Raw genomic sequence first — 23,907 nt, forward strand, 5'->3', positions numbered from 1 at the left:
CCATGAGTTTGAAACCCTGTTGTCCTGACCTGACTTTTACCTGAACAAAATGAAATTCACTATGTCAGATGCTGGCAATTTTAAAGGGGCCATTGCATGCCTGGATGGGCCTTTGTTCTTGGGCTAGTCTAGTACTGGTGCCTCTCATACACTGTCAGGATAGCATTTGCCCAAGTATTCCTGTGTGCACAGCATATGTGGTACCTTGGTCAACAGCAGAAGCTGGGCACTGGGCTCCACTGAGCCTCTTTAGCTGGAATGAGAGTTATAGTTCCAATAGGCTAAGGTTGGGCTGGTCACAGGGGAGACGGTGAGTTCTAAGGGAGGGGTTAAAATATTAAGAAAGCATGGTATGATTTAGCAATTACCCATCATCCCTAGATGAAACTTTGAAGATTATTAGTATTACCTTCTTAGAGTCACACAAATCACATGATGACTATTCTGAGTTGAAATTTTTAGATTTATTGTAGCACTACTGTCAAGAATACATACTTAGCACAGTGTCACTATCAAGAATACACAAAAATACACCGATAAAGCTAAGAATAGGATGTAAGGATTATTTTAGGGTTAGTCTAAAACTCATCTCATTTTCTGGGTCCAGAAGGATGAATGGGAAATGGGAAATGGAGTGAAGGAAGAAGACTGCAGATTTTGTTGGTAGGCAGTCACCACACGTTACCATTTGGCAAGAAGGACAGGAATGGGGATTACATGACAAACTGAGTCCCAAACTGAGAACAAGTCAGGGTTGCATAAGCTGAAGCACTGCTTCCATCAGTGATTAGTTGACCTGATAACTGTGTGGCTGGAATGTCAGGAGAGACAGACAGGAGAAAACAACTCTTCAAAATGTACTTGAAAGCAATAAGCAAGATGTCCCAGCTCAGCTGCCCCAGGTGCCTCCATGCCCCCGCCCCGCCCCCACCCCACCTCCCCAGACTTCTGCCCCGTTCCAGACATCTTCCAGACCTTCTGACGCTGCTTCCTCTTCTCTCCTCAGTTCAGGAGTCCCGACGCTCTCTGGAAGTGGAGCTGCCTGCATCCTGGCACATTTCTTCACTGTCACCTTCAAGCCCATATGCGGACAGGAACACTTGGCCAATACCTGATGGAGCATCCCTTAGAAGGTGTCCCAGTTTCTTCTCATAACATTCCACGGCCTGCTGCAGATTTCCCTCCCGCTTGTGATTTAACCCTTGGAGATACCAAGAATTTGGTGGACTTTGTTGAAGTGGACTCTCGGTTGTGCTCTGGGAAGGATGTTGCATCTCTTCCTTCTCAGTTGATGTTGGGCTTAGGTGAAAACTCTCTAAGTCATTTTGGACAGCAGAAGTGTCTTCAGACTTACCCTGATATTTCTGAAGGCTGCAAGAGTGTGGTTGAAGTGGTTGCCTCTCGGCCTCAGGGATCTCTTTACCGAACACCTGCCGATAACATTTTTCTGCTTCCCGGAACTTGGTGAATTCAGAGGGTGCACCCAGAGGATCCAGCCCATTCTCAAAAACTTTATCCATATGGTCTTTAGCCAATTTCCTTAGTTCTTCAATCTTCTCTCTATATTCACTGGCTTTCGGTTCTTCTATATTCTGCATCTGTATGGCCATTTCCTTGTAGCAGCACATAATATGGTAATAGAGATAGCTATTGTTTGGAGTGGATTCCAATGCCCTTAGAAACAGTTCAATAGCTTTGTCTAGGTTACCTTTTTTCTCGTAATAATAGGCTGCCTTTTGCAGGACATCTGTTTGGTAAGGGGCCTTCTCCAAAGCTTCCTCAACCAATTTATCCGCTTCATCTTTTTCATTCATCTTCTGCAGGCTCAGGGCTAACAGAACTTTGAGATACTGGTTGTTGGTATTCAGGTCAATGGCCTGCTTCAGAGCATTGACAGAGAAGTTCTTCTTTGGTTTCTTATCCAGATGGTACATTGCAATTGCCAGTCCAGTGGAGGATTCGGGGTTGTTGGGTTTCTCTTCCAGAGCCTTCTGAAAACACATCTTCGCTCTTTCGTTTCTTCCACACTGTAGTCGCGTCCATCCTTCCTCACAGTCAAGCTCAGGACACTCGATGCTGTAAGGATTTGAAAACTTTGCGCAGATGTCTTTCACCTTGTTCACATAGGTCCAAGCGTCTTCGGGTTGGTCCATGTGATAGTAGACCCAGGCGTAGTTTCCCCAGGTGACCAGACTTCTGATCTCTGTTTGCTCATCGTGCTTTTCCTGGATCGACTCTTCAGCTTTCCGCAGGTATTCCAGAGCTGCCTTGTTCTGACCATCCAGGTGTTTAATGTAGGCCAACAAATTGTACATTGTAGCTTTGGACTCAGCATTGAGAAATTCGATCTGATTACACACCCTGTCTTGTAGGTAACATGAGGCACTTTCTTCCTTGAATAAGTTCCAGGTGAAATGGCATTTCAGCTGTGGAAGAATTTTCTCCAAGGAATTCTTGGGAATCTCACTGTGAAGAAAATGTACATGATCACTATGATGTGTACCTGCCAAACATTACGACAGTTAATTTTATATGTAAACCTCACTGGGCCACAAGATGCTTAGATATCTGGTTGGAAATTTACAACCTTCCTGGGGATGGTAGTTTGGACCACACTGTGAGCTACAAAGCTCTAGGAAGACTTCACTCTGAGGCTGTCCTTTCCAACTGCCTGTTTCCCATCCTTGAAATGCCCTTTAAAGAAGCAAGCTTTGCCTTAAGTCAACATCCTTCCCATCCTCCTACCTCCCATCCATTTGGGGATTTCTCTGCTCACATTTGCATACATACAACGCAGGAGGCATCATAGGCATTTAAGGAAGAGGAAACCTGGAGGTGCCTGCAGTTGTCCAATGGGTAACTAAAAGCAGAGGAAAAACTTGGCATCTCTGCTTTAATTTTGCTACTTTAAACTTTGGATCCAATTCCTTCTTAACTCTAGACACATTAATCATTTAAGGAGTGTCTGTCACCGGGCACAGTGAGGCACGCCTGTAATCCAGCAGCTTCGGAGGCTGAGGCAGGAAGATCATGAGTTCAAAGCCAGCCTCACCAACTTAGTGAGACCCTGTCTCTAAATAAAATATAAAAAAAGGCTGAGGATGTGGCTCAGTGGTTAAGTTCCTCTGGGTTCAATTCCCAGCACACACATATACACACACACAAACATACACACACAATATCTGTCAAAAAACTGGTAGTAGAAGGTTGACTAGTCATAAATTTGCCTCATCTCTCTTGTCCCCCTTCAAGATTGAAGCACCAAGGTATGAGTAACTAAAATATTTTCAAGGGTCCAGGAGCAACATGTATTGCAGGCAAAACATCTCACCATAGGACTTCTCCCCTAAATGGGAGCCATTACATACCAAGAGTGTCACCTTAAGCAGGATTCATCATCTCTTGTCAGGGAACAAATACACCCTCAAGCAATGACAACTTTCCCTGCAGAACCAGACCTAAAATAATGATCATGCAGACCCCAGTTTAACCAAGACTGCTTGACGGTGCATACTTCAAGACCCACTTTTGTTCCTTCCCCTATACAAACCTGAAACTTTTGTCAATATCCCCAAAGATCCGCCTTGGGATACTAGTCTCCCCAGCTTCACTAAGTAGTCACACTGAATAAATAAATTCCTTTCTTACTTCATCAACACTCATGTCTCTGGAAGTAGCTGGTGGTAGAACCTGGTCTACTGGGATGACCCCAGAGTCAAGTCTCTGGCCTAGGTGGTGGGAACATAAGTGGTCTGTAATAATAAAGGTTCCTCCATCTGGAGGACACTCATAGCTGGCAGGTGCCAGGCATTTTCCCTTTTGGCAATTCTTTTTTAAAATTTATTGATACTACTTAATCTTGAACCCAGGGAGTACTCCACTTGTAAACTATACCCCAAGCCCTTTCTATTTCTTTTTTTTTTTTAATTTTATGTCTTAAAATTTTGAGACAGGGTATTACTGAATGGATGAGGCCTTGAACTTGCAATACCTCTGCCTCAGCCTCCTGAGTACCTGGGATATAGGCATGCACCCTCTTTGGTAATTTTTAGCACTGCTACAGAAAGGCAGCCCAACCTACTTCTGTCCCTACAGAGGACCTCGATGTGGACTTCAGGTCAACATAGTCCAGAGCATTACCTTCAGACCTCAAGTCAATGGCTCTAGACACGCAAAGCACAGTACCTTGCAAAGCCTCTTGTGTAGGCTGGTTATCAAGATGCTGAGCAGGCCCTGGCCTTCTGGTTGACCCTACTCATGCAGACATAACTGACATCACTCTTGACCAAGAGCACAAAATATAGAAAGGGGTAACTTGAGCTAATTGGCACACATTCCATGCCCAGATATGATCATGAAGAGCATTCTTCTTTCCTTCCTCCTTGTCTGGTTCCTCCAGTAATCAATAGGATCTAAATAATCCTCTCTCCCCAAGTAATCAACCCTCAATTGTATCAACATAACTGATAGGTAGGAAAAGTGGTTTTCTTTCCCTCTTAGTTCTCCCTGAACCTCTACCAATGACACAACTCTAGCAGGTCTACATGCATTTTTAAAAATCAGGTTTACTGAGATTGCACTTATATTCCATAAAATGTACCTATTTTAAAGGTATGATTTGATGGGCTTTGACAAAATGTTTATACCTTTGTAAACCAAGTAGACTCCCTATAGACTATTTCTATCATTCCCCAGAGATCCTTTGTGTGCCTTCCTACTCTATCACCAGGCAGCCATTAGTCTGCTTTCCATCCCTGGAGATTAGACCAGCATGAAACGAGACATTAAGTCATTATTGGTTTTGAGGTGAAATTACTTTATGCTACTCACCAGCATTTACCACAGCAATCAAAACCTCTAAACTACGGGCTTTGTTTTCACATAAGAAATGAAAAAACAAAAAACAATTCCTCATCTGTAAGAACTGTTTCTTCCATGTCCCACCTTGAACTGATCAATTTCAGGTTTACAGGAGTGGGGTTTGCAATACTGATTCCATCTTTCACAATACCTGTTGAAAATAAATGCTTCCTTTGAAAATCACAAGAAAAAAGGCTCTGCCTTAGTCATTTCAAACAACACAATGACAGGAAAGCCCATAAAGAGTAATACCCTTCAGTCTAGCAAAGTTTCTGTCTCATTCGAGCTACCAGCTCCACCTGGTGAGCAGGTCTAGAAACTTAGAGAACCTTCGCATTTACACCAGAAAAAAAAAAAAAATCACAGAAAACAAGCAAAAAACTGATAAAGGTCCAAACTGGTGAAGGCATAAAGGTCCAAACTGGTGAAGGCATGTCGAACCTATGAACAACAAGTTCCCTGCACAGTGAGAAGCTCAGCTTACAATTTGCATTCAAGAGCAAGAGTGGTTCTTTATTTCACTGACCTCATGACTGCAATCCGTTTCTCCACAGTTCTGACAAACTGGAACCTGGTTGATTTGCTCTTCTGAAATCTTCCTGGTCTGCCTTGGAGCTATAAAACCGGGAGGTGAGGCTTGGGGAGTGATCCAGCTGAGGCATCTCCCTGTTGCAGAGTAAATAGCTGTTATGAAACAGGAAGAGAAAACTGGAAAGTGAAACTGACCTAAAACAGTCAAGAGAAAGAAAAAGAAACTTAACACTAAGCATGGCTTTAACTCAGCCGGAGCACACTGTTCAAAGCCTTGAAACTGAAACTGCAGTGTGCGAGAATAGGAAAGCAGTTTCAGGAGCCTGACCATCAATCTGGGAACAGCCCAGGAAAGTGCATGTTTAATAAAGTTTCTGAGGGATTCTGCTGTAGGGGTTTCTGGGACCGTATAATATGAAGGAAAATTCCAAACTATATTTTTTTAAAAATATGTATTAGTTTCATCCAGGAAATTTTCTCAAGGGAGGTAATTTGCTTACAGAGATCTGGGTTTAATTCTCTGGGTTCATGTTGTTAGTTCTGGAATTTTCCAGGAGTCAAATCACTGAGCCTGACTGTCCATTTTACCCCTTACAAGTATAGGAAGCCGAGCACTAGAGGGATCTCTGAGTAGTTTAGCTTACCCAGTTCTAAAATGTGTTACTGTTTAATCAATAGATTAATGATACATTTATATATTTATGCTTAGAGCTCTAAAGAAGTGATATTGCCCTAAGAGATTCTTTCTAAAATTTTAAGGACATTTCCCAGGCATGATGTAAATATCCACCAAAAAACCCAGGAAGTAGATTTTTTTACAGGTTTGAAGGAATTGTGGGTTTGGTAGAAGTAAGGCTTCTTCTGTCCTGAAGCTACACAAACACAGGCGCTTGGTTAGCAAAAGTGGCCTGATAATGGGGTGGAGTAGGGCAAAAGGACAGTCAATGTAGGTAATGAACAATTGGGTCAGAAAGATGGGGGCTGATTCAGGAAGAAATGAAAAGCTAATACCTCCAGCCTCCAAAGCATTTCCCCTCCTCCAGCCCTTCAATCTGTTGCCAAGGCTACCTGCCTACAGGGGATTTTTTCCCTCCCAGCCTGTAATTCTAAGGGTCGTTAATGAATGTATCCTGGCCACTCTCTTCCTGCCTGTACCCCTGGGCTGCAGTTCCTGTCCTTGGATCACTCCACCTTTTGGCACCCCTTTTGGTCACTAGTCACTACCCAGGATCCAGGAAGGAAAGGAGGAGGCATGAGAACAAAGGAAATCTGAAATAAAAGGGGCAGGGAACCCCCCACCCCGTCCCTTCCTCAGACAACTCTAGGGCCACTTGTCTGCGGAGAAGTCTATTTCTGTTCTGTCCTTTAAATAAAATTTGTTTTCTGTGTTTGCCGTGGTGTTTCTTAGGTGTCCAGTCTTCAACATCAGGGAAACAGGACTCAGACTGATTCTCATCGCCAGTATCAATAACAGCCTCACATTTCAAAGTTAGAGATGGTTGTTTCGTCCCATGAAAGTAACCTGAACTTGGACCGGTCTGTGATACCCTGCTGGTGATGGGTGACGAGTCCTGTTTCCCCATATGCTGAAGTTTGAACATTAGAGAAGCACGCCGAGGCAAGCCTATAAAGCACGATTTATTTAAAAAGGGGTAACATAGACTTCTCCCTTCCCGGGAAGGAGAAGGGGGCCATAGCTGGTATCCTGGTATCCCAAGAAGTGAGGTGTTCTGCCCTTTTTATAGGTCTTAGGCTTCCTTTGTTCTCCTGCCTTTTCCCTCTGATCTTTCTTCTTGAAGATCGAAAGAAAGGCCCAGGAATGCTTGGTGAGATGCTTCTAAAACACAGGCCCAAAGGTGGGAAACAGGTGGGCTGAAGGTGGAAGGGCAGGATGGGGTAGCCAAGGACACATTAACAACCTTCTACCTCACTGCAGGGAGGGACAATCCCTGGGACAGGTTACCTTGGCAACAGGTTGGAGCAGGGGCAAGTTATCTTGATAAGGGTGGAGGAAGGGCTCTGAAGGAATGAACATTTCAATCCCTCAGAGTACAGTCTCCAACTTGTTGGACTCACTCAAAATTGGCCTCCTTGATCTGACCTAACTCCATTTACCTATCCACACTGACTGCCTGTCTAATTCTGGTTTCATAATCCTGAGTGGTTGCTTTACCTAACAAATTATTTTCCTGTTAATACTAAAATGACACATCTTTATAAAAGGTTTGAATACTATCTTTTGACCCAGGTAAGATGGGCCTTTGCTTTTGGCCTGTGTTTTAGAAGGCTTCATTTATCATATACACAATAAATATATGTCTTTAAAAGGACTTGGATCTATGATACTCCAAACTCAGTGCTTCATCCTGCAACAGTGGGACTGGCAACCCTAAACATCCAGTCCAAGAGGAACTTGTCTCTCTTTTGACTTCTCCCCTCAAATCAAAAGGAAATTGTATTTTGAACCCTTGTGCATTGTGAGAGTGCTGATTTTAGAGACAGATTCTACTTTGTTGTGCAAAAAGGATCTAAGCAACAGAAGTGATTAGATCAGAGGGAAAAAAAAAAGAAATTAACTAACCTTATCAAAGTCTTCCTTTTACCAGAGTACAGTAGATTTTTAACATAATGAAAAATTACCACCTGGTACAGTAACACCAACCGTTCATTTTCTCACTTCTCTTTTTGTTACTGAAAACTTGGTCTTTGTCCCTGATGCCAATCCAATTATGAGGAGGCAGTTCTGAAAAAAAGAAAAAAGAAGTTTTATTACTTTGCTAGCAAAAGAGAAACACAGGGAACTCCTGTTCTAGAGGCTGTGCATCCCATTGTCAGGGGAAATAGAGGGCTTTTGAAAAGGTGATTCCAAAGCTACATTCCATCTGTGCCCTGACATGGATCATAATTCACTTGTAGCCTTGAGAGACAGCCATTTCTTAGAACTTCTGGGGCCAGTCCTGAAGCCTGGATTCCTTCACTCCTTGTAGTGTGTGACCTCATGTACAGGTACAGTGGCCTAGGATGGGAAGGTTAATCCTGTTTCCCAACCATAGTTAGCTAGGGGGAGAGGGAGAAGAGAAAGGAAAACACAAAATGAAACAAACCAACAAATAAACATGTCAATTTTAAAATAAGCCACAGAGCAGTAAGGGTTATGCTCAAAGCATGAAGTGAGCCCTTCTTACACATTTACTCTATTATCCTAGAATAATATCCAGGAATTATCCTGGCTGAAGAAATGTTCATGAATTAACACTGCATTTATGACAGTGCATATGACTAAATAATATTCTTTGGAGTTAAGAAATTCCATATTATTTTTTTTCTCTATTAGTAGAAAACAAAGACTGTAATAAAATTTATTCTGACATAATAAGAAAATCTCTTCTCAAAAGAAGCCATAAAACGGGAAGTGCACCCTTCATTCAAATTGAAACAAAAATATTCAAAATCACATGCATCAGTAAGAACTCTGCCTTCTTCACAACACTGACACAGTTTAGGCATTTTCTCAGTCCTTAGGCAGCTCAACCTACTGTTAAAGCACAACACAAAGAAAAGACCACTGACTCCAATTTTAAATCAAATTAAAGCAAGCTTATAATTCTGACCGGCTGGGACTGTCTCTTCCAAAATCCTTGGGTGAGAAGACAGTATTCCAACTCTCTAGGAGGGCAGTTTTGTAGCACAAAAAGTTGCAAAAGGGGAGTGTCTTGAGAACTTACAGATAACAGGATTTTGACAAGCATAATACCAAGGCAGGTAATAGGTTAATGGTCTAAATGGTTCAACACTTAGGGAGTAAATTTAGATCCCAACATCAGAATTTATGAGGCGCCATTAGGGTTTCAGAGAGGGTTGTTATCTGGTCAGGGAAAGCCAGGGATGGGTGAGTTCAAGGCATGGGTGAATTCAAGGCATGGGCAGGCATTTCAAGCAAGTTTAAAACATCAAAATACGTCCAGGCCAAATAGAAATCCTAATATTTTACAGAAAACAGAAATGAATCCTTTACAACTTTTGACAAGATGGCTCCTGATCTTAAGAGAGAATTAGGCTGGGTTTATCACCTACTTCTATCCACATTGAAGAGGTTACGAAGCATAGGATATAAAATGACCTAGTGTTAGGCACTTCCTGACTCTACCAATATTAATGTATAGAAAAGAAAGTGAACACTGGGGTATAAGTACAATTCCAAACACTTGAAATTGCTCAGGAAAAAGTCTTGGTAAGTTGGAGAAGCCAACAAATTGCCTGTCTAGGAAGGCAAAATGAAGTTTCAAAATGGGATGAGGATGGTTTTGCTCAATAAGTCACCAGATAGGCATGAATCTTCCTCACCTTGGTAATGTTTTTTTAAAAAAATGCTAGTGAAGTTTGAAAAATAACCTTTCTTTTTAAGTCTATTTGGTGCTCCATACCCAAATCAAGTTATAGCAGAAAGGAGACTAAGCTAACTTCAAAAGAGCCTCATGATGCCAGATACAAAGCAATGACTTCTCAGCAATGAAACCAGAATGTTGCAGAGATATCTGCACTCCTGTGGTCATTGGACTATTATTCACAATTGCCAAGTGATGGAATCAATGTAAGGGTCCATCAATGGATGCATGGATTAGGAAAATGTCACACACACACACACACACACACACACACACACAATGGAATACTATTCAGCCCTTTTATCTTTTTCTTTTTCTTTCAGGTGTATATTTGTGTGTTCCTAATTATATCATGATCACCAACTTTGAGCATCTTTTTTACACTGGTAACAAAGCCAAAAGTGGATAAATTTAAACCCAGTGTTAGGTCGATGGAGGTGGCTGAGGAACAAAGCACCAAACAACCCAAGAGACAAAGAAACAACAATCAGACACTGAGGGAACTGCCTGTCAATCAGTGGGGTCTCCTGGCCAATCCTGGATCTTAGCCAACTCGCCTGACAAACTCCAGTAGGATAAGGGACTCTATAAACCCCTTTTCCTGTCCCAAGCCCTCCCTTCCTGCCCTAAGTCCAATAAAAATTCCAGTCCCATAGGGCCCCTGCATTTCTTATCAGACCCACCCTGCTGGTTTGAGGGCTCCAACTGAGAGGCACAGAAACAAACAAAAAGCCTCATTCAGCAGCATTTTAAAATCTGCCTCTTTATGGTTGCCGCTGCCTGACCTTACACCCAGATTAAGCAATGACTGTTTTAATGTTTTGTCTTATTAGGAAATGACCTAGGTAGTCACTGAATAGACATTGTTTCATTTAGTTGACTCAGACTAAGGTATAGCTTAAGCAGGCATGCTCTACAACATAATTAAAGATTAATATAACATTTTTAACTCCTTTCAGTATGGTCATTTGATTTTCTCATTTTCAATTAAAAATATCTCAACTTTTGTGACTCTGAACACCTAACAACAACAACAAAACAACAACAAAAAAAAACGTTGTGTGTCTGTATATTGTACAATATTTAATGTGCATAGATCCGACCAGGGCTGAGTGTTGTAGATCAGTGGCAGAACATGCCATTAGCTTATGTTGAGCCCCAGGGTTATCCCAGCAACCTCCATCCCCATAGAAATGTCTACTTGGAGAACACTAATATTTATTTATCAAATCTACTAAAATCATGTAAATTGTAGAAACAGTTTATCGATTTGTGAGCACCCTAGTTTAGCTTGGTATGACATAGATGATATACAAACACCTATATTAATATAAATGCTGCCAAAACATACCAAATATATACCTATACTTATGCATAAGAATACAAATGAAAATAAAGATCTTGTTGTTTTTGCTTTAAAATTGTAGTCATTAGGGCTGGGGATGTAGTTCAGGGGTAGAGCATTTGCTTAGCATGAATGAGATCTGGGTTTTACTCTCCAGTCCCACAAAAAAACAATTTAATCACTAGATAGGTACAAAGTTCGGTAACTTACAAAGATGGCAGAGATCCAACAGAGAAAACAGAGGCCTCAGAAACAGCCTGAAAAACAACTCTTAATCAATCTAAATTGATTATGGGGCTCTTTGAAAAAAATCCTCTTAGAATATCTCCTTATTGGGTTTTGTATGAAACATTTTTTAAAAAGAAAATTTTATCATTTGCAATAATATGAACGAAACTAGAGGACATTATGAGAGATGAAATAAGCCAGGCACAGAAACAAACAAAAAACACAGTGTCACATGATCTTACTTATATGTTGATAAAAAAGTTGAACTCGTAGAGGCAGAATAGAGTGGAGGTTACCAGAAGCTGGTGGCATAAGAGTTGGGGAGATGTTAGCCACAGGAAACAAAATTTCTGTAAGCTAGGAAGAATTATTTCAAAAGATCTATTGTACAACACGGTGACTATCCTTAGTAACAACACACAGTACTCTTGAATATCACTGACAGTAGATTTTAAGTGTTCTCACCTCAAAATGTAAGTATGTGAAGTAATGCATATGTTAATTAGCATGACTTAGTCATTTCAAAATGTATACATATTTCAAAACATTATGTCATATATGATAAATATGTACAATGTTATTTGTCAATTAAAGAATTGAATATTAATTAATTAAACATTCATATTATTCTTAAACTTATATAACATACTTTTTTTTTATTCACATACATTTGAACTTATATTTACAAGTCACATTTTTTTTTCGCATTTGAATTTTTCCTTTGTGTTCATTTGCAGGTGAATGATTTCTAGGGATGGGCATATAAATACAAAATCAGACAGGACTAGATTTTTATACCCATACTCAGAAAACAGAATATAGAATGTATCCAATTTACTGGTTGGTTGCAAGAGTAATAAAAGGCTAGCAATAAGGAAGACACTATATAATATTTTTTTAAAGCAGCAATAATAAATAGAAGGTGACAAAGTTTTCTTATTTTATACACTTGAAACAAGAGCAACCATTTCTTTAAACAGCTGTGTTGAAATATAATTCACACACCATAGAATTAATTCATTTAAAATATACAATTCTACAATTCTAGAATTCTAGAAGATTTTTCATTATCCCCAAATGAAACCCTGTTCCCTTTAGCTATCATCCTTAATCTTCCCCACACCCAGCCTTAGGCACCTACTAATCTATTTTTGCCTACTTTGGACAAACAAAATCATATAATACTTTGCGTGTCTGACTTCTTTCACTAAAATAAGGATTTCAAGTTTCATGTATGCTTTAGCATGTATCAGTAAGTATTTAACTTGTTTTAATTGCCCCCAAAATTTGATTGTATGGATATACCACATTTAAGATATCCACACATTAGTTGATGGGTTCAATTTTTGACTATCATGAATATTCATGTTCAATACAAGTTTCGTGTAGGAAACTTTCACTTCTCCTAGGTATATATCTGGGAATGGACTTGGTGAACAACCTGAGGACTGCAATGGTTTTCCAAAGAGGTGGCACATTTTACATTAAGAATGCTTATTCTTTTTTTTAGTATTTAATTTTTAGTTGTAGTTGGAAATAATACCTTTATTTTATTTATTTTTTTACTCAGTGTTTAGGCTTGAACCCAAGACCTCCCAGGTACTAGGTGAGTGCTCTACTACTGAGCCACAATCCCAGCCCAAGAATGCTAATTCGTGAAGTGTGAAGGTAGATTGTCTTATCTAAGTAATGGGTAACTAACCCAAGCCTGGATGCAAAATAAACAAAGCACAGTCAGGAAAATTAGTGCCTGGGAAAGGGAGATTCTTCTCTCCTTTGTAGTCAACCGAGAACCTGATTAACACCACCCACTCCTACTTTTTAGATTATAAATGACTTCCCCTCAGATCTAATTACTTTTCTTTGAAGTGTGAACAACCCTATGGAGGCTCAAGGCCTAAGGCTAGAGATTTCTCCTGAAGGCCTTGTAAGAGGATTTCTTCCCCTTATCACACAGTTTCTGAAACCCTGTTCACAACCATTTAGACAAGAAAATTTATAACACCAGAGAGCCTATAAATGTTGTGAAAAACTGGTGATTGTAAAGGACGGTGGAAGAGCTCTATATACTCAACAAGCCAAAACAACCGTTTTTCTATCTGAGATTTCATTAGCAGGACCTTAGCGGCCAGATGCAGAAGAGAAGGGGGTTGAGAGAGAGGGGGAGAGAGAGAGGGGGAGAAAGAGAGGACAGAGGAGGAAGAGAGAGAGAGAGGAGGAAGAGTGAGAGAGGAGAGGAAGAAGAGAGAGAGAGAGGAGAGGAGGAAGAGAGAGAGAGGAGAGGGGAGAGAGAGAGAAGAGGGGGAGAGAGAGAGGAGGGGGGAAGAAAGAGAGGGGGGAGAGAGAGGAGAGGGGGGAGAGAGAGGAGAGGGGGGAGAGAGGGGAGAGTAAGAGAGCAAGAGAGTAAGAGAGCTACAACGAAGAGGGTGTTGATATTTATGGGTTTAAAGCAGGATGAGGAGGAGCAAGGCAAGTGGGCTGCTACTTCTTCATTGGCTGAGAGTTTGCACCACTCCAGGGATTGGAGGTGCGCCATTCAAAGTTTGCGTCATTCACAGGGATTGGAGGTGACGGTTCGCGCGCCATTCAGTGTGTCATGGACCTGAGCTCCCGGAAGAGAAGCACTCCGGGAGCCATCTTTACCAACAGTGATGGTGCTCAGAATCTGAACTTTTGTTTTCCACTGGGCCTGCCAGGTGTAAAATAAAGTTTGGAGCTTCCCTCCTTTCCGAGAAGTTTGCTGCTTCTCGACCAGTCTGTCTGTTCTTCACAACAAGCTCTCACAGGTCTAATTGCAGAGAGAAAGCTACCAGAAGAAAAATTTACTGATATGAGCTTCAGACTTGATCAAAGGATAGACTGAAAAATGAAACCAGACTGAATTGGGTGTTATTCAATTACTCAAGTTGTAGTTTATAAGCTTGCAACACAAATTTGACTTGAGAGCTTATGAGAAAACTAGAATCTCAGACTCATTCAAACCTATCGAGTCATAATCTGAATTTTAACAAGATCCTCAGGAAATTGTGTGCATATGAAGGTAGGTTCTGCGCTTTAAAGCTCCAGAAGCATTGGTATGGCTAGAACTCTGGATATTTCACCAGTGGTAACATTGAAGATGAAGTGCTGGATTGCACACCAAATTCAGTGCCAGGGTGATGGAGCATTCAAGTATGTTCCCGGCATGCAAGTCATTTCCTCTGCCAATCATTCCCTCCCTATTCCTGTAGCACCTTCCTGGAGCACCTGCATAAGTCTTTTCCAGAAAGCCTCTACTCCTATTATGTCTGACCTATGACCTCATTCTCTTGGTCATCCTAGATCCTGCCAGGGAGGGATGTTTGACTTGGAATGGGCCATACTGATTTCTCCCTGGAGTTTTTAATCAAACAAAAATGATTCTAGGAAATCTTCATTAAATTATGGAGTTAAAAGTGTAATCCAGGAGGGCTTTTTTTTTTTCCAGTTTATTCACAGAAATACAAAGTCATCTCTAGAAAGAGAAACTTGAAGGAAGAGATATGAGAGAGGTAGGAGAAGACAGAGAGATAGGGAATGAGAGACCAAGAACTAGGTGCTCTGAGGTCCAGAGGGTGAGAGGAGTTCAGGCATAAGAATTTTACTCTTGAATGTTTTATTTACCTGTGACACATACAGCCAGTGCCTTCTATGGGAATATATGCTTGGACTCATCTGATTGGCAAAAGTCAAGGCAGATAACCTTCACTATTAGTGAGGACTCTGGAAATGGTATTTCTCATTTGTTTCTGGTAGGAATAATGAATTACTCTTTAATACTTAGAGAAATCAACTGTCTACTAAAAGTTTAACATATTATTTAGACTATTCCATATAAAATATTCTAGTAAATTGTAGGTCTTCTTAATCAATAATTATAAAATATATTTCATAGTTTTAAAATGTTTTAAGTTTTACGTGGATAATAGCATGTTTTGTTTCACTAAGCCTAAAAATGTATGTGTAAATTTGAGGGTTTTTTTAATGCAATATTTAATGACGAATTACTGCGCTTAATTTTAAAATGAGAAAATGGAAAATGTATACTCAGCAGTTTATAGCTCTTAGATCATAAAGTTTCTGTTCTATAAGTCAGATGCAAAATGTTTAAGTGTGCACCATTCTTTTTTTTTTTTTAGTTGTAGTTGAACACAATACTTTTATTTTATTTATTTTTATGTGGTGCTGAGGATCAAACCCAGGGCCTCACACATGCAAGGTGAGCATTCTACCGCTGAGCCACAACCCCGGCCTCAGTAGGCCCAGTTCTTTGGAAGGGTATGAGAAAGACTTTCCAAATGTTTTTACTTAGATTAAATAAGTTTGAACACTTTGGAGGATCTTTGTACTTTGTACTCGCAATCTTCCTGCCTCAGCATCCTGAGCTGCTGGGACTAGAGGCATGTGCCACCATGCCTGGCTAGATGTCTGTTTTTGAGTCAATTGACATGAGTTGGGAAGAAAGAGGAAAGTAGATAGTGACTCAGTGTCCTGTTCTTAGCTTAGTGGAGAAGCTGAGAAATCTCTTCATTGAGAAATTATAAGCACTACTTACAACTAAAATGGGAATAAGAGAAATTCTCCTTACTTTTTCATTTGTGTAAACATACCTGAGAACATCTTTGGCAGGTATGCTGGTACTCTCAAGGTGGAAATCAAACCCAGAGATGTTTTGTGGACAGTGGACATTGATGATAAGGGTATCGAAGCAATACAAACAGGAGATAAAGTCAGATAATCCTGACAAACTTGTTCACCAGCACCGAGGAGACTCCTGATGCACACTTGCTATTCACCTTGGTGAGCATGTGTAATGTACTGGGAGATGTGGTTAAGAGTCAGGGAAGTATGAATGAAGCCCAATTCATGTAACTTTGTTTGCTATCCTTAGATAGAAATTTCAGGGAAAATAAGTTGCAAATATAATTTTCTTTATTGTTTTCCAATCATTTGTTAGCTTTAAGTCCTCAAATAAATACTGAGTATAATATATTAAATCCCTTCTCTACACTTTCCCCCATTTACCCTCTCAGGGCCCTGATCCAGCAGGGGTTTGGGGGTGTGACATGCAACAAGAAGATTACACGTGACTGATAAACTTTCTTAAGCACACACAGGTTTTAATGGTCTTCTGTCTTGCCTTTCATCAAGAACATGCCTGGTTTTCTTCCCTGGGGACCAGACAAAATAATCGGTTACTTAGGCAAAATGAGCTGAAACTTCCCCTTGTCTGATAGAGTGAGTTTATCATTGTGCCTCTATGGCTTGCACTTTCCACTAGAGAGCTTTTGAAAAGGAAGAGAAACTTTTGGGCTTCATGTCTTTTTCTATTATTTACATAATAAGGAAAACTCCAACACATATTTGGATTGCCTCCAGGCCTAAACAGAATTAGTGACACTTCTTCATCTCTCATAATAGAGATTGGAAGAGAGAATATGACAAAAAGCACAAGATTGAACAGAGAAACGGACAGCACCCCATACCCTGTCAATGTGGGGGGCAGGGTGTTTGTGTGCACATGTGTGCATGTGGCAGGTGATGGGTATAAATAGAAGCTCTCATCTCTTAAGGCTGTTCTATTTGTGATTATGATATCAGACTAGTGTAGCTTATTTGGGATCAGTTCATACTCAGCACAATATTTTACTTATCAGAAGTTAAGTATAAAAAGACATAAGATACAACCAAATTTCAGATAAACCAGAACACTAATCTCAAATTTATTTGTTAATAAAACCTATGACTTTTTTCAGAAATTTTAACTGTGTACACTGATGATCTCAAATATATATATTTTCAACACATGAACTATTGTTACAGTAGTTGAAATTTTTAATTAAAAAAATGTTGAATTTTACATACTGTTTTAATTGTTTAATCACAAATACTAATATAAACTTAAATTTATGAAGATTTTTAGAGTTAAAAGAAGTGTTTATATCATCTAATATGCAATATTTCTTAAGGGAGAAAAAAAAATCCTACCATTCATTGTCAATGTTAATTCCTTAAGACTTTCCACTAGGCCTTTAGTCACTAAGTTATTCTTCTATTCAGCTGCTCTCCTATCATCTCAAACCTGAGTTCAGCAAGGCATTTTTGAAGAAAGCAATTACAAAGAAATTTTCCTAATAGTGTTTTCAATAGTAAATATTTCTTTCAGTGATTACAATCTACAAAGAGAAACCAGCACACCCTTCTCTCTCTTTTGCTTATCCTGTGTGAGACATTTGCTTTTCCACAGAGGTCTTAAAGAACTGTATATTTCAGTTTCTAAATGACACATATGGTACAGAATTCCTTTTTCTTATTTACATGCTGTATTACAATTTTAGGGAGGGCAGATGGGAGGCAGAATCTTCCCACGGGCATCCGGAAAGTCTTGAACTGTGGCTGCTTGATGGTCTCCTAGACAGGCTCCTTCTGGATTTGACATGGTCTCTACTCTCACTGTTTTTCAAACAACATTTCTACCATGGGTAACAGGAAAATGGAATTCATGCTGCATGGGACACTTGACATTGAGCATTGCCTAGGGAACAAGAGAAAGAAGGCAGAGAGAGTCAGGGGCGGGGGAGAGGGAGAAGGAGAGAGACACGGAGAGAATGAATATGGAGTTGAGCTGTGGATGGCACAGCAGGGTTCCCCCATAACTCCAATCCAGGACTATGGCCAGTGTCTTAGTCCATGCTGTGCCACACCAGTCATTTAACTATTTTGAATAACAATGTGGTGGAGGGCTTTCAGCCCTGTGCCAGCTGAAGCCCTATGGGCACTGAGTCCCTGTATCTCATTCTCTGTCTGAAGGGATGAAGCTTTGAGTCCATCTCCCTCTCAGAGTCTTCATCTGCTCTTTGCATTTCTCCATTCAACTCCTGAAGCAATGCCAAGAGCTGCAAAGCTTCGGAATCGGCTTCATTTTTTTAGAAAAGTCGTTACTGGACAATCTTTTGCAGTTTAATTTTGATCTTTTCTTTCTCCTTTGATTCCTCGTTTATTTTCAGACCCTCTAAGTAATGGTGGATGGCCTTTTCCTTGCATTTCCTTTGATACAATTGGAAATTGCCGTACCTCAGGTGGAGCAATTGTCTACCCACAGGAGTAAGCTCCTTCCTGAATTCTTTTTGGAAGTAGTGGTCTGCTTCTTCATATTGACCTGCTATTGCATAGAGAGCAGCAATATAGCTACAGATATGCTGGAAATTTTCATTTTTCTCAACTTTCTTTAAGTGATCCACCCCTTGTCTTACTAGTTTCTGTAACTCCTCTCTTTCCCAGACGTTTTCATTCTGTCTTCTGTTCCCTGTTTCAAGGACTTTTGACCTATAGCAGCACCCAATGTAGTAATGCAAGTAGGCATTGTCTTGCGTGTGTTTTAAGGCCCTTTTTAGCAGTTCTATAGTCTTATCTAGGTCAGGTTTTCTTCTATAAAACTTCGATGCAGTGCACAATACATCCATTGCATCTGGAGCTTCCTTTAAGGCTTCTTCAACTAAGCTCTCTCCTTCATCCTTTTCATTCACCTCTTGAAGTTTTAGAGCCAAGAGGACTTTAACATACTGATTGTGTGGATTCAGCTCCATGGCTTTCTTCAGGGTCTCAATGGAGTTCTGAGATGGTGGCCTGTTATCCAAACGGTAGCTCGCGATGGCCCATCCAAAGTTGGCTTCTGGGCTCTTTGGGTTCTTTTCCAAAGCCTTCTGGAAACACATCTTTGCTCCTTCATTTTGACTTTTTGTGCACTTTAACCGAGCCCATCCTTCCTCACACTCAAGCTCAGGACTCTCAATTCTGTAGGGGCTGGAAAACTTGGCACAGATGTGTTTCACCTTGTTCACGTAGCTCTCAGCCAGTTCGAATTGGCCCATGTGATAGTAGACCCAGGCATAGTTTCCCCAGGTGACCAGACTTCTGATCTCTGCTTGGTCTTGATACTTTTCCTGGATTGACTCTTCAGCTTTCCTCAAGAATTCCAGGGCTGCTGCATGTTGGCCTCTGTGATGCTTTATGTAGGCCGATAGGTTGTACATTGTGGCTTTAAATTCATTGTTCTGAAACTCACACTTGTTGAACACTCTGTTCTCGAACTCATCCAAGGACTCTTCTCCCTCCATCAAGTTCCAGGTGAAATGGCATTTTAATTGCTGTAGGCTGTTTGCCAAAGATTCGATAGTGCTCTCACTGTTGGGAAAAAAAAAAAAAGAAAGAAAGATGGACACTTTGAGACACAGTATAGAATCATCTGTCAAGAAGTGGGATCATAGCAAATAAAATATTTTCCTCTATTTTAACATAAATTTAAGAAGAACAAAATTTCCTTCCAATGTTTTAGGGTATATGTTAGTTTCTACATGAGGAAGCAGGAGTTTGGTGACAATGGACAGCAGAATTACAGAGATGGACATGGGTCTGTCTGAGTTGAGGCTAGTTTTCCCAGAAGAAAGCCATGTTAGGTAATTCTGACAGGGCTGCAAAATCTTTGGAAACTGATTTCAGCAAAGGATTAAAATTTTATTTAGGTAGTTTGAAAAGAAATAATAAGACTATTTAATTGCTTTTTGTTTGTTCTTCATCTTTACCTAGTATTTTGGAAAACTTAGTTTCATAGATTTCTATTCTTTCTGGGACCCTGTTTTGCAGTGCTGATTTAAATTTCTTAGACTTTTTTTTTTTTTTTTTGGTACCAGGGATTGAACTCAGGGAACCACTAGGCCACATCCCCAGCCTTATTTTGTATTTTACTTAGAGACAGTGTCTCACTGAGTTGCTTAGTATCTCACCATTGCTGAGGCTGGCTTTATACTTGCAATTCTCCTATCTGAGCCTCCTGAGCCGCTGGGATTACAGGCATACACCACTGTGCCCAGAAAATTTCTTAGATATTGTTCTAAAATTTGCTTCTATTTTATCTTCTATATTCTTAATTCCTTAGTTCTTATTAATTTGCCTTAGGGGAAAAAACGGACAACAGAATTACAGAGACGGACATGGGTCTGAGTTGAGGCTAGTTTTCCCCTACCTTTTTCTCCCCTTCCTTTCCTCTCCCTGCCAGCTGTTACCATGGAGCCCAGTTGATAACTTATCTTAAGTTATTACTTTCCTCTAATCATTTCAGCTTTTAGTATATCCTTAATAAAGTTTCCATCCAAACTTTTTGAGCTTTTGTCAAATTAGTTTTGTTATTTTATTTTGATAGTTTATGCTCTCATTATTTTGCTGTTGAATCTTTCTATTTTAACCATTTACATTATTTGCAATTGTTCTTAATATTTTCTCATTTCCTCTGCTTTTATAAAATTCTATCTCTTAATATTATTATTATATATGTTAGCAATATCTTTTGGAATAAAGTATAATCCTCCCCCCTTCTACTTCTTAGACTGGTGGTTTCTAAGCTTAATATGTCTCACAGAGCTGATCTATTAATAATTTGCATCTCCTGTTTTAGTTTTCTTTTGGAATCTTATTTTTCTCACTTAGGGGTTTCCTCTTAGAATAGGAATAAGGAGTGTGGCTATGGGGGTCACTGAGTGCCTGATTGAAACACACACCCTAGGACCTCAGTTCAGCTTCCTAAATCATTATCTGTGGGGAGTTGAGTGCAGGAATCTGCCTCTAACAATTTCTTTAGGTTAATTATGACATATGCACAAGTTTGAATGTTGTAGGGACAGACAAGGCAAGGCACCGAAGAGAGCAGGAAACGGTTTTATCTGGCTGCAGCCAGGTTCAGAGGGCATAGCTTTTGCTGTAATCAATCAATCCCCTGAACCCCGAGTTCAGGGAGTTTTATACCCAGCATGTAAGGGGAGGGGCTCAGAAGTTCACAGTCTGCAGAAGTTCACATAAAAGCAGCTTTTTCTTTCACTGTTCTGGGTAAGTTAATCCTTCAAGGACAGCAACTGAGAAGGAGAGAGCTTCTTCTCCCCTTCCTTTCCTCCCCCTTCCAGCTGTTACCATGGAGCCCAGTTGGTAACTTCTCTTAAAAATGTAGACATCTCTGTGAAGCCCAGCTCAAGGACAGAGGCCTTGTTTGCACATTCCTACAAACTACTATACTGGATATGTTTGTGAAAAACTAGTAAGGGGGTGTCCAGCACCTGGAGTGCTGATTTCTTCCTGGCCAGTGACCAAGTAAGATAGGGCAACACGAAAATAGGAAGTTTCTCTGCATTGAACTCTTTTTTAGAGATTCTCTTGCCGTCAGTCCTAAAATCAGCCATGGTAAAGATTTCTGGAGAAGCCCAGTTAAGACTTTTCTATGGAGAAAGGTGGTGCCACTTTATGAGAACTACTGTCTAAGAGCACAGTGGTAAAACCCAGGGGAAAGAGCCCATAACTAAAGAACAAGTACAGTGAAAAGAGGAACTGATAGTTATTAAAAGATTCTAAGGTCAGTCCATGATAAAATCCTAAAAAATAAGAATAAAGTTCATACAGATTCTGGGTGATCATAGAAACAAATCTATAAACATCTTAATCTCCCCCGGCCAACCCCGTTTTTTCTTATCAAGCAGATACTTAGACTAGCAGAGAAGTGCCATTTCAAAGACAGAGACTGGAAACCTGACAGAAGAAATCAGTGCATCTTCTAGGAACTAAGCACTGGATTCCAGAACTCTCCTCCACCCTACTCTCAAACTAGAGAAACAGAAGCTTTCCTTCCTTCCCAATGAGTTAACACTTTCTCTTCAGGACAATCTCATGTTTCTAGGCTAGGAGAGGATTTTAGAGGTGAGGACTCTTTTCTCCACTCACCCCATCTTCAATTCATACTCTAATCCATCATTTGTGTAGGGCACAGGAGGAGTAAAATATTTCTGTTTAGTTACCAGCCCTGTACAAATGTGAGATGAATGGGGCCATTAAAAGAACTTTCACTTCTGAATACATCTTCAACAATATCTACTGAAAAGAAATCTTTTGTTAAATAATACTTTTTATTATAAGCCCTCAACTTAATCTTTTCCAATAGAAACAAAAGAGGGATAGTTTGTAAGAGCAATTCCCCCAGACCCATCTTCATGACATGAAGACTCCAGCCCAATTAAACATCTCTGCCTGCTTCTGTCTGACCTCAGTTCTCAGCTCCTGCAGTTCTTAGGAAACCGGACTTTGTGCCGCTTTATGTGTAATCCGGCAAGTGCTGATAAAGCAGATTAACAGCTACAGATAAAACAGATTAACGGCTACAGAGATGGAGGTGTAGGTGTAGGAACCGTTCAAGCAAACAGAACTGGTTTTGCTTGGGAGAAAGGCTGTTAAGGATTTGCATTCAAATGTGATCACACTGTTACAGTGTGAATAGAGAGGGGTGAAGAAACTTTACCTTGTGGTTGCCATGCAGTTTTCCATTGTGCTGAAGGGCTGCAAGTTCAGGCTGCTGTGCGCTTCAGAAACTTCCCTCCTCTGCCTCAGATAGATGCTGGAGAGACTCTTATATAACAGCAAGTCGGCAGTTACTCTTCCTGTTTCTCTGCGGTTGACTTTACAAAAGAGAAATTGAAACTGGAAAGTGAAATCAGGACTCTTTGCAGAGAAATGATCTTGAGTAATAAACAAACTTTTCGGGAACCAGATTTGTTACAGTGAGTCAGAATGATCAGTTCTAGATCTAAGGCATCCTGGGAGCCCACTGTGGAGAAGAATACATTTACAGAGTACAGGTCCTCATCATTTCCATGTAAATCCACCCTCCTGCTTACGACCCACAGGCCACTGTAAGGAGCAGTTGCCAGCCACAGGGCAGGGCTTTTTAGTCTGTTTCCTTCACTGCCACTGCGAAGCACCAGTCCCTGCATTAATATATGCACAGTGCATGGTATGGCAGACATTCAAAAAGTAGTTGTTAAATGAGTGAATACTTGATTCAAAGCATGGGCTCTGATGTCAGTCTATCTGTATTTGAAATCAGTCTCCGTTTATATGCTATGAAATTTGGGGGAATTATTGAATGTCTCTGCCTAAGTTTCTTTGATTGCAATTTGGGAACAATACTGCTACCAACTCATAATGGTGAGACGACAGTTAAAAGAGTGTTTACGTGAAATTTAGAATAGTGCCTGGCACCTAATAGCTAAATGCTAGCTTTTATTGTAATTATTAACTAAAATCACTAACCAAAGAGATAAATGGAGTCTGTATCTGTATCTGGCAAATGGAGTCAGTCTCTCTCTCTCTCTCTCTCTCTCTCTCTCTCTCTCTGCTTTTTGATCATTTGAGCCACTTCCCTCTGACACCACTCTTCTTCCATGATGTTTTGCCTCACCTTGAGCCCAGAGGAATGGAGCAAGCCACCTCTGAATCTGAGAACTCTGAAACCACGAGCCCCCATATAAACTTTTCTTCTCCTAAAATTGTTCTGGTTGGGTCCTTTAGTCACAACTGGAAAAAGTTGACTAAAACCACTCTAAATCACAAAAGGATTATAGTTTACATAAAGTATTCTTGTCCTGCCTGGACAAAAGTAATAACACCAGAGGCCTTTGGCACGGAGAAAAGGTGATACATACTTCCCAGCAAAACTGAGTCCGAAAG

General features: G+C 40.3%; 2 protein-coding genes across 2 annotated transcripts; both read right to left on the reverse strand.

The window, feature by feature from the left end:
• Positions 1-442: 442 nt before the first annotated feature.
• Positions 443-6,013, reverse strand: Ifit3 (interferon induced protein with tetratricopeptide repeats 3). Its single transcript, XM_078038565.1, has 3 exons — positions 5,892-6,013; positions 5,387-5,526; positions 443-2,466 (listed from the first exon to the last, which is right to left on the reverse strand). Exons 2-3 carry the CDS (start codon positions 5,389-5,391, stop codon positions 1,008-1,010), a joined length of 1,464 nt encoding a protein of 487 aa, XP_077894691.1. The 5' UTR covers positions 5,392-5,526; positions 5,892-6,013; the 3' UTR covers positions 443-1,007.
• A 10,450-nt stretch (positions 6,014-16,463) lies between these two features.
• On the reverse strand, positions 16,464-23,076 carry Ifit2 (interferon induced protein with tetratricopeptide repeats 2). Its single transcript, XM_013362123.4, has 2 exons — positions 22,700-23,076; positions 16,464-19,551 (listed from the first exon to the last, which is right to left on the reverse strand). Exons 1-2 carry the CDS (start codon positions 22,723-22,725, stop codon positions 18,306-18,308), a joined length of 1,272 nt encoding a protein of 423 aa, XP_013217577.2. The 5' UTR covers positions 22,726-23,076; the 3' UTR covers positions 16,464-18,305.
• Positions 23,077-23,907: the final 831 nt, after the last annotated feature.

The sequence above is a fragment of the Ictidomys tridecemlineatus genome, chromosome 1 (assembly GCF_052094955.1).
Source record: "Ictidomys tridecemlineatus isolate mIctTri1 chromosome 1, mIctTri1.hap1, whole genome shotgun sequence".
Lineage (NCBI taxonomy): Eukaryota > Metazoa > Chordata > Mammalia > Rodentia > Sciuridae > Ictidomys > Ictidomys tridecemlineatus.

Excerpts from the sequence above, each read along its gene's own strand:
- Ifit2 (XM_013362123.4), bottom strand. The coding sequence starts at position 22,725 with ATGGAAAACTGCATGGCAACCACAAG. Across the intron at positions 19,552-22,699 it reads AACTGCATGGCAACCACAAG|TGAGAGCACTATCGAATCTT; the intron begins GTAAAGTTTCTT and ends TTTTCCCAACAG.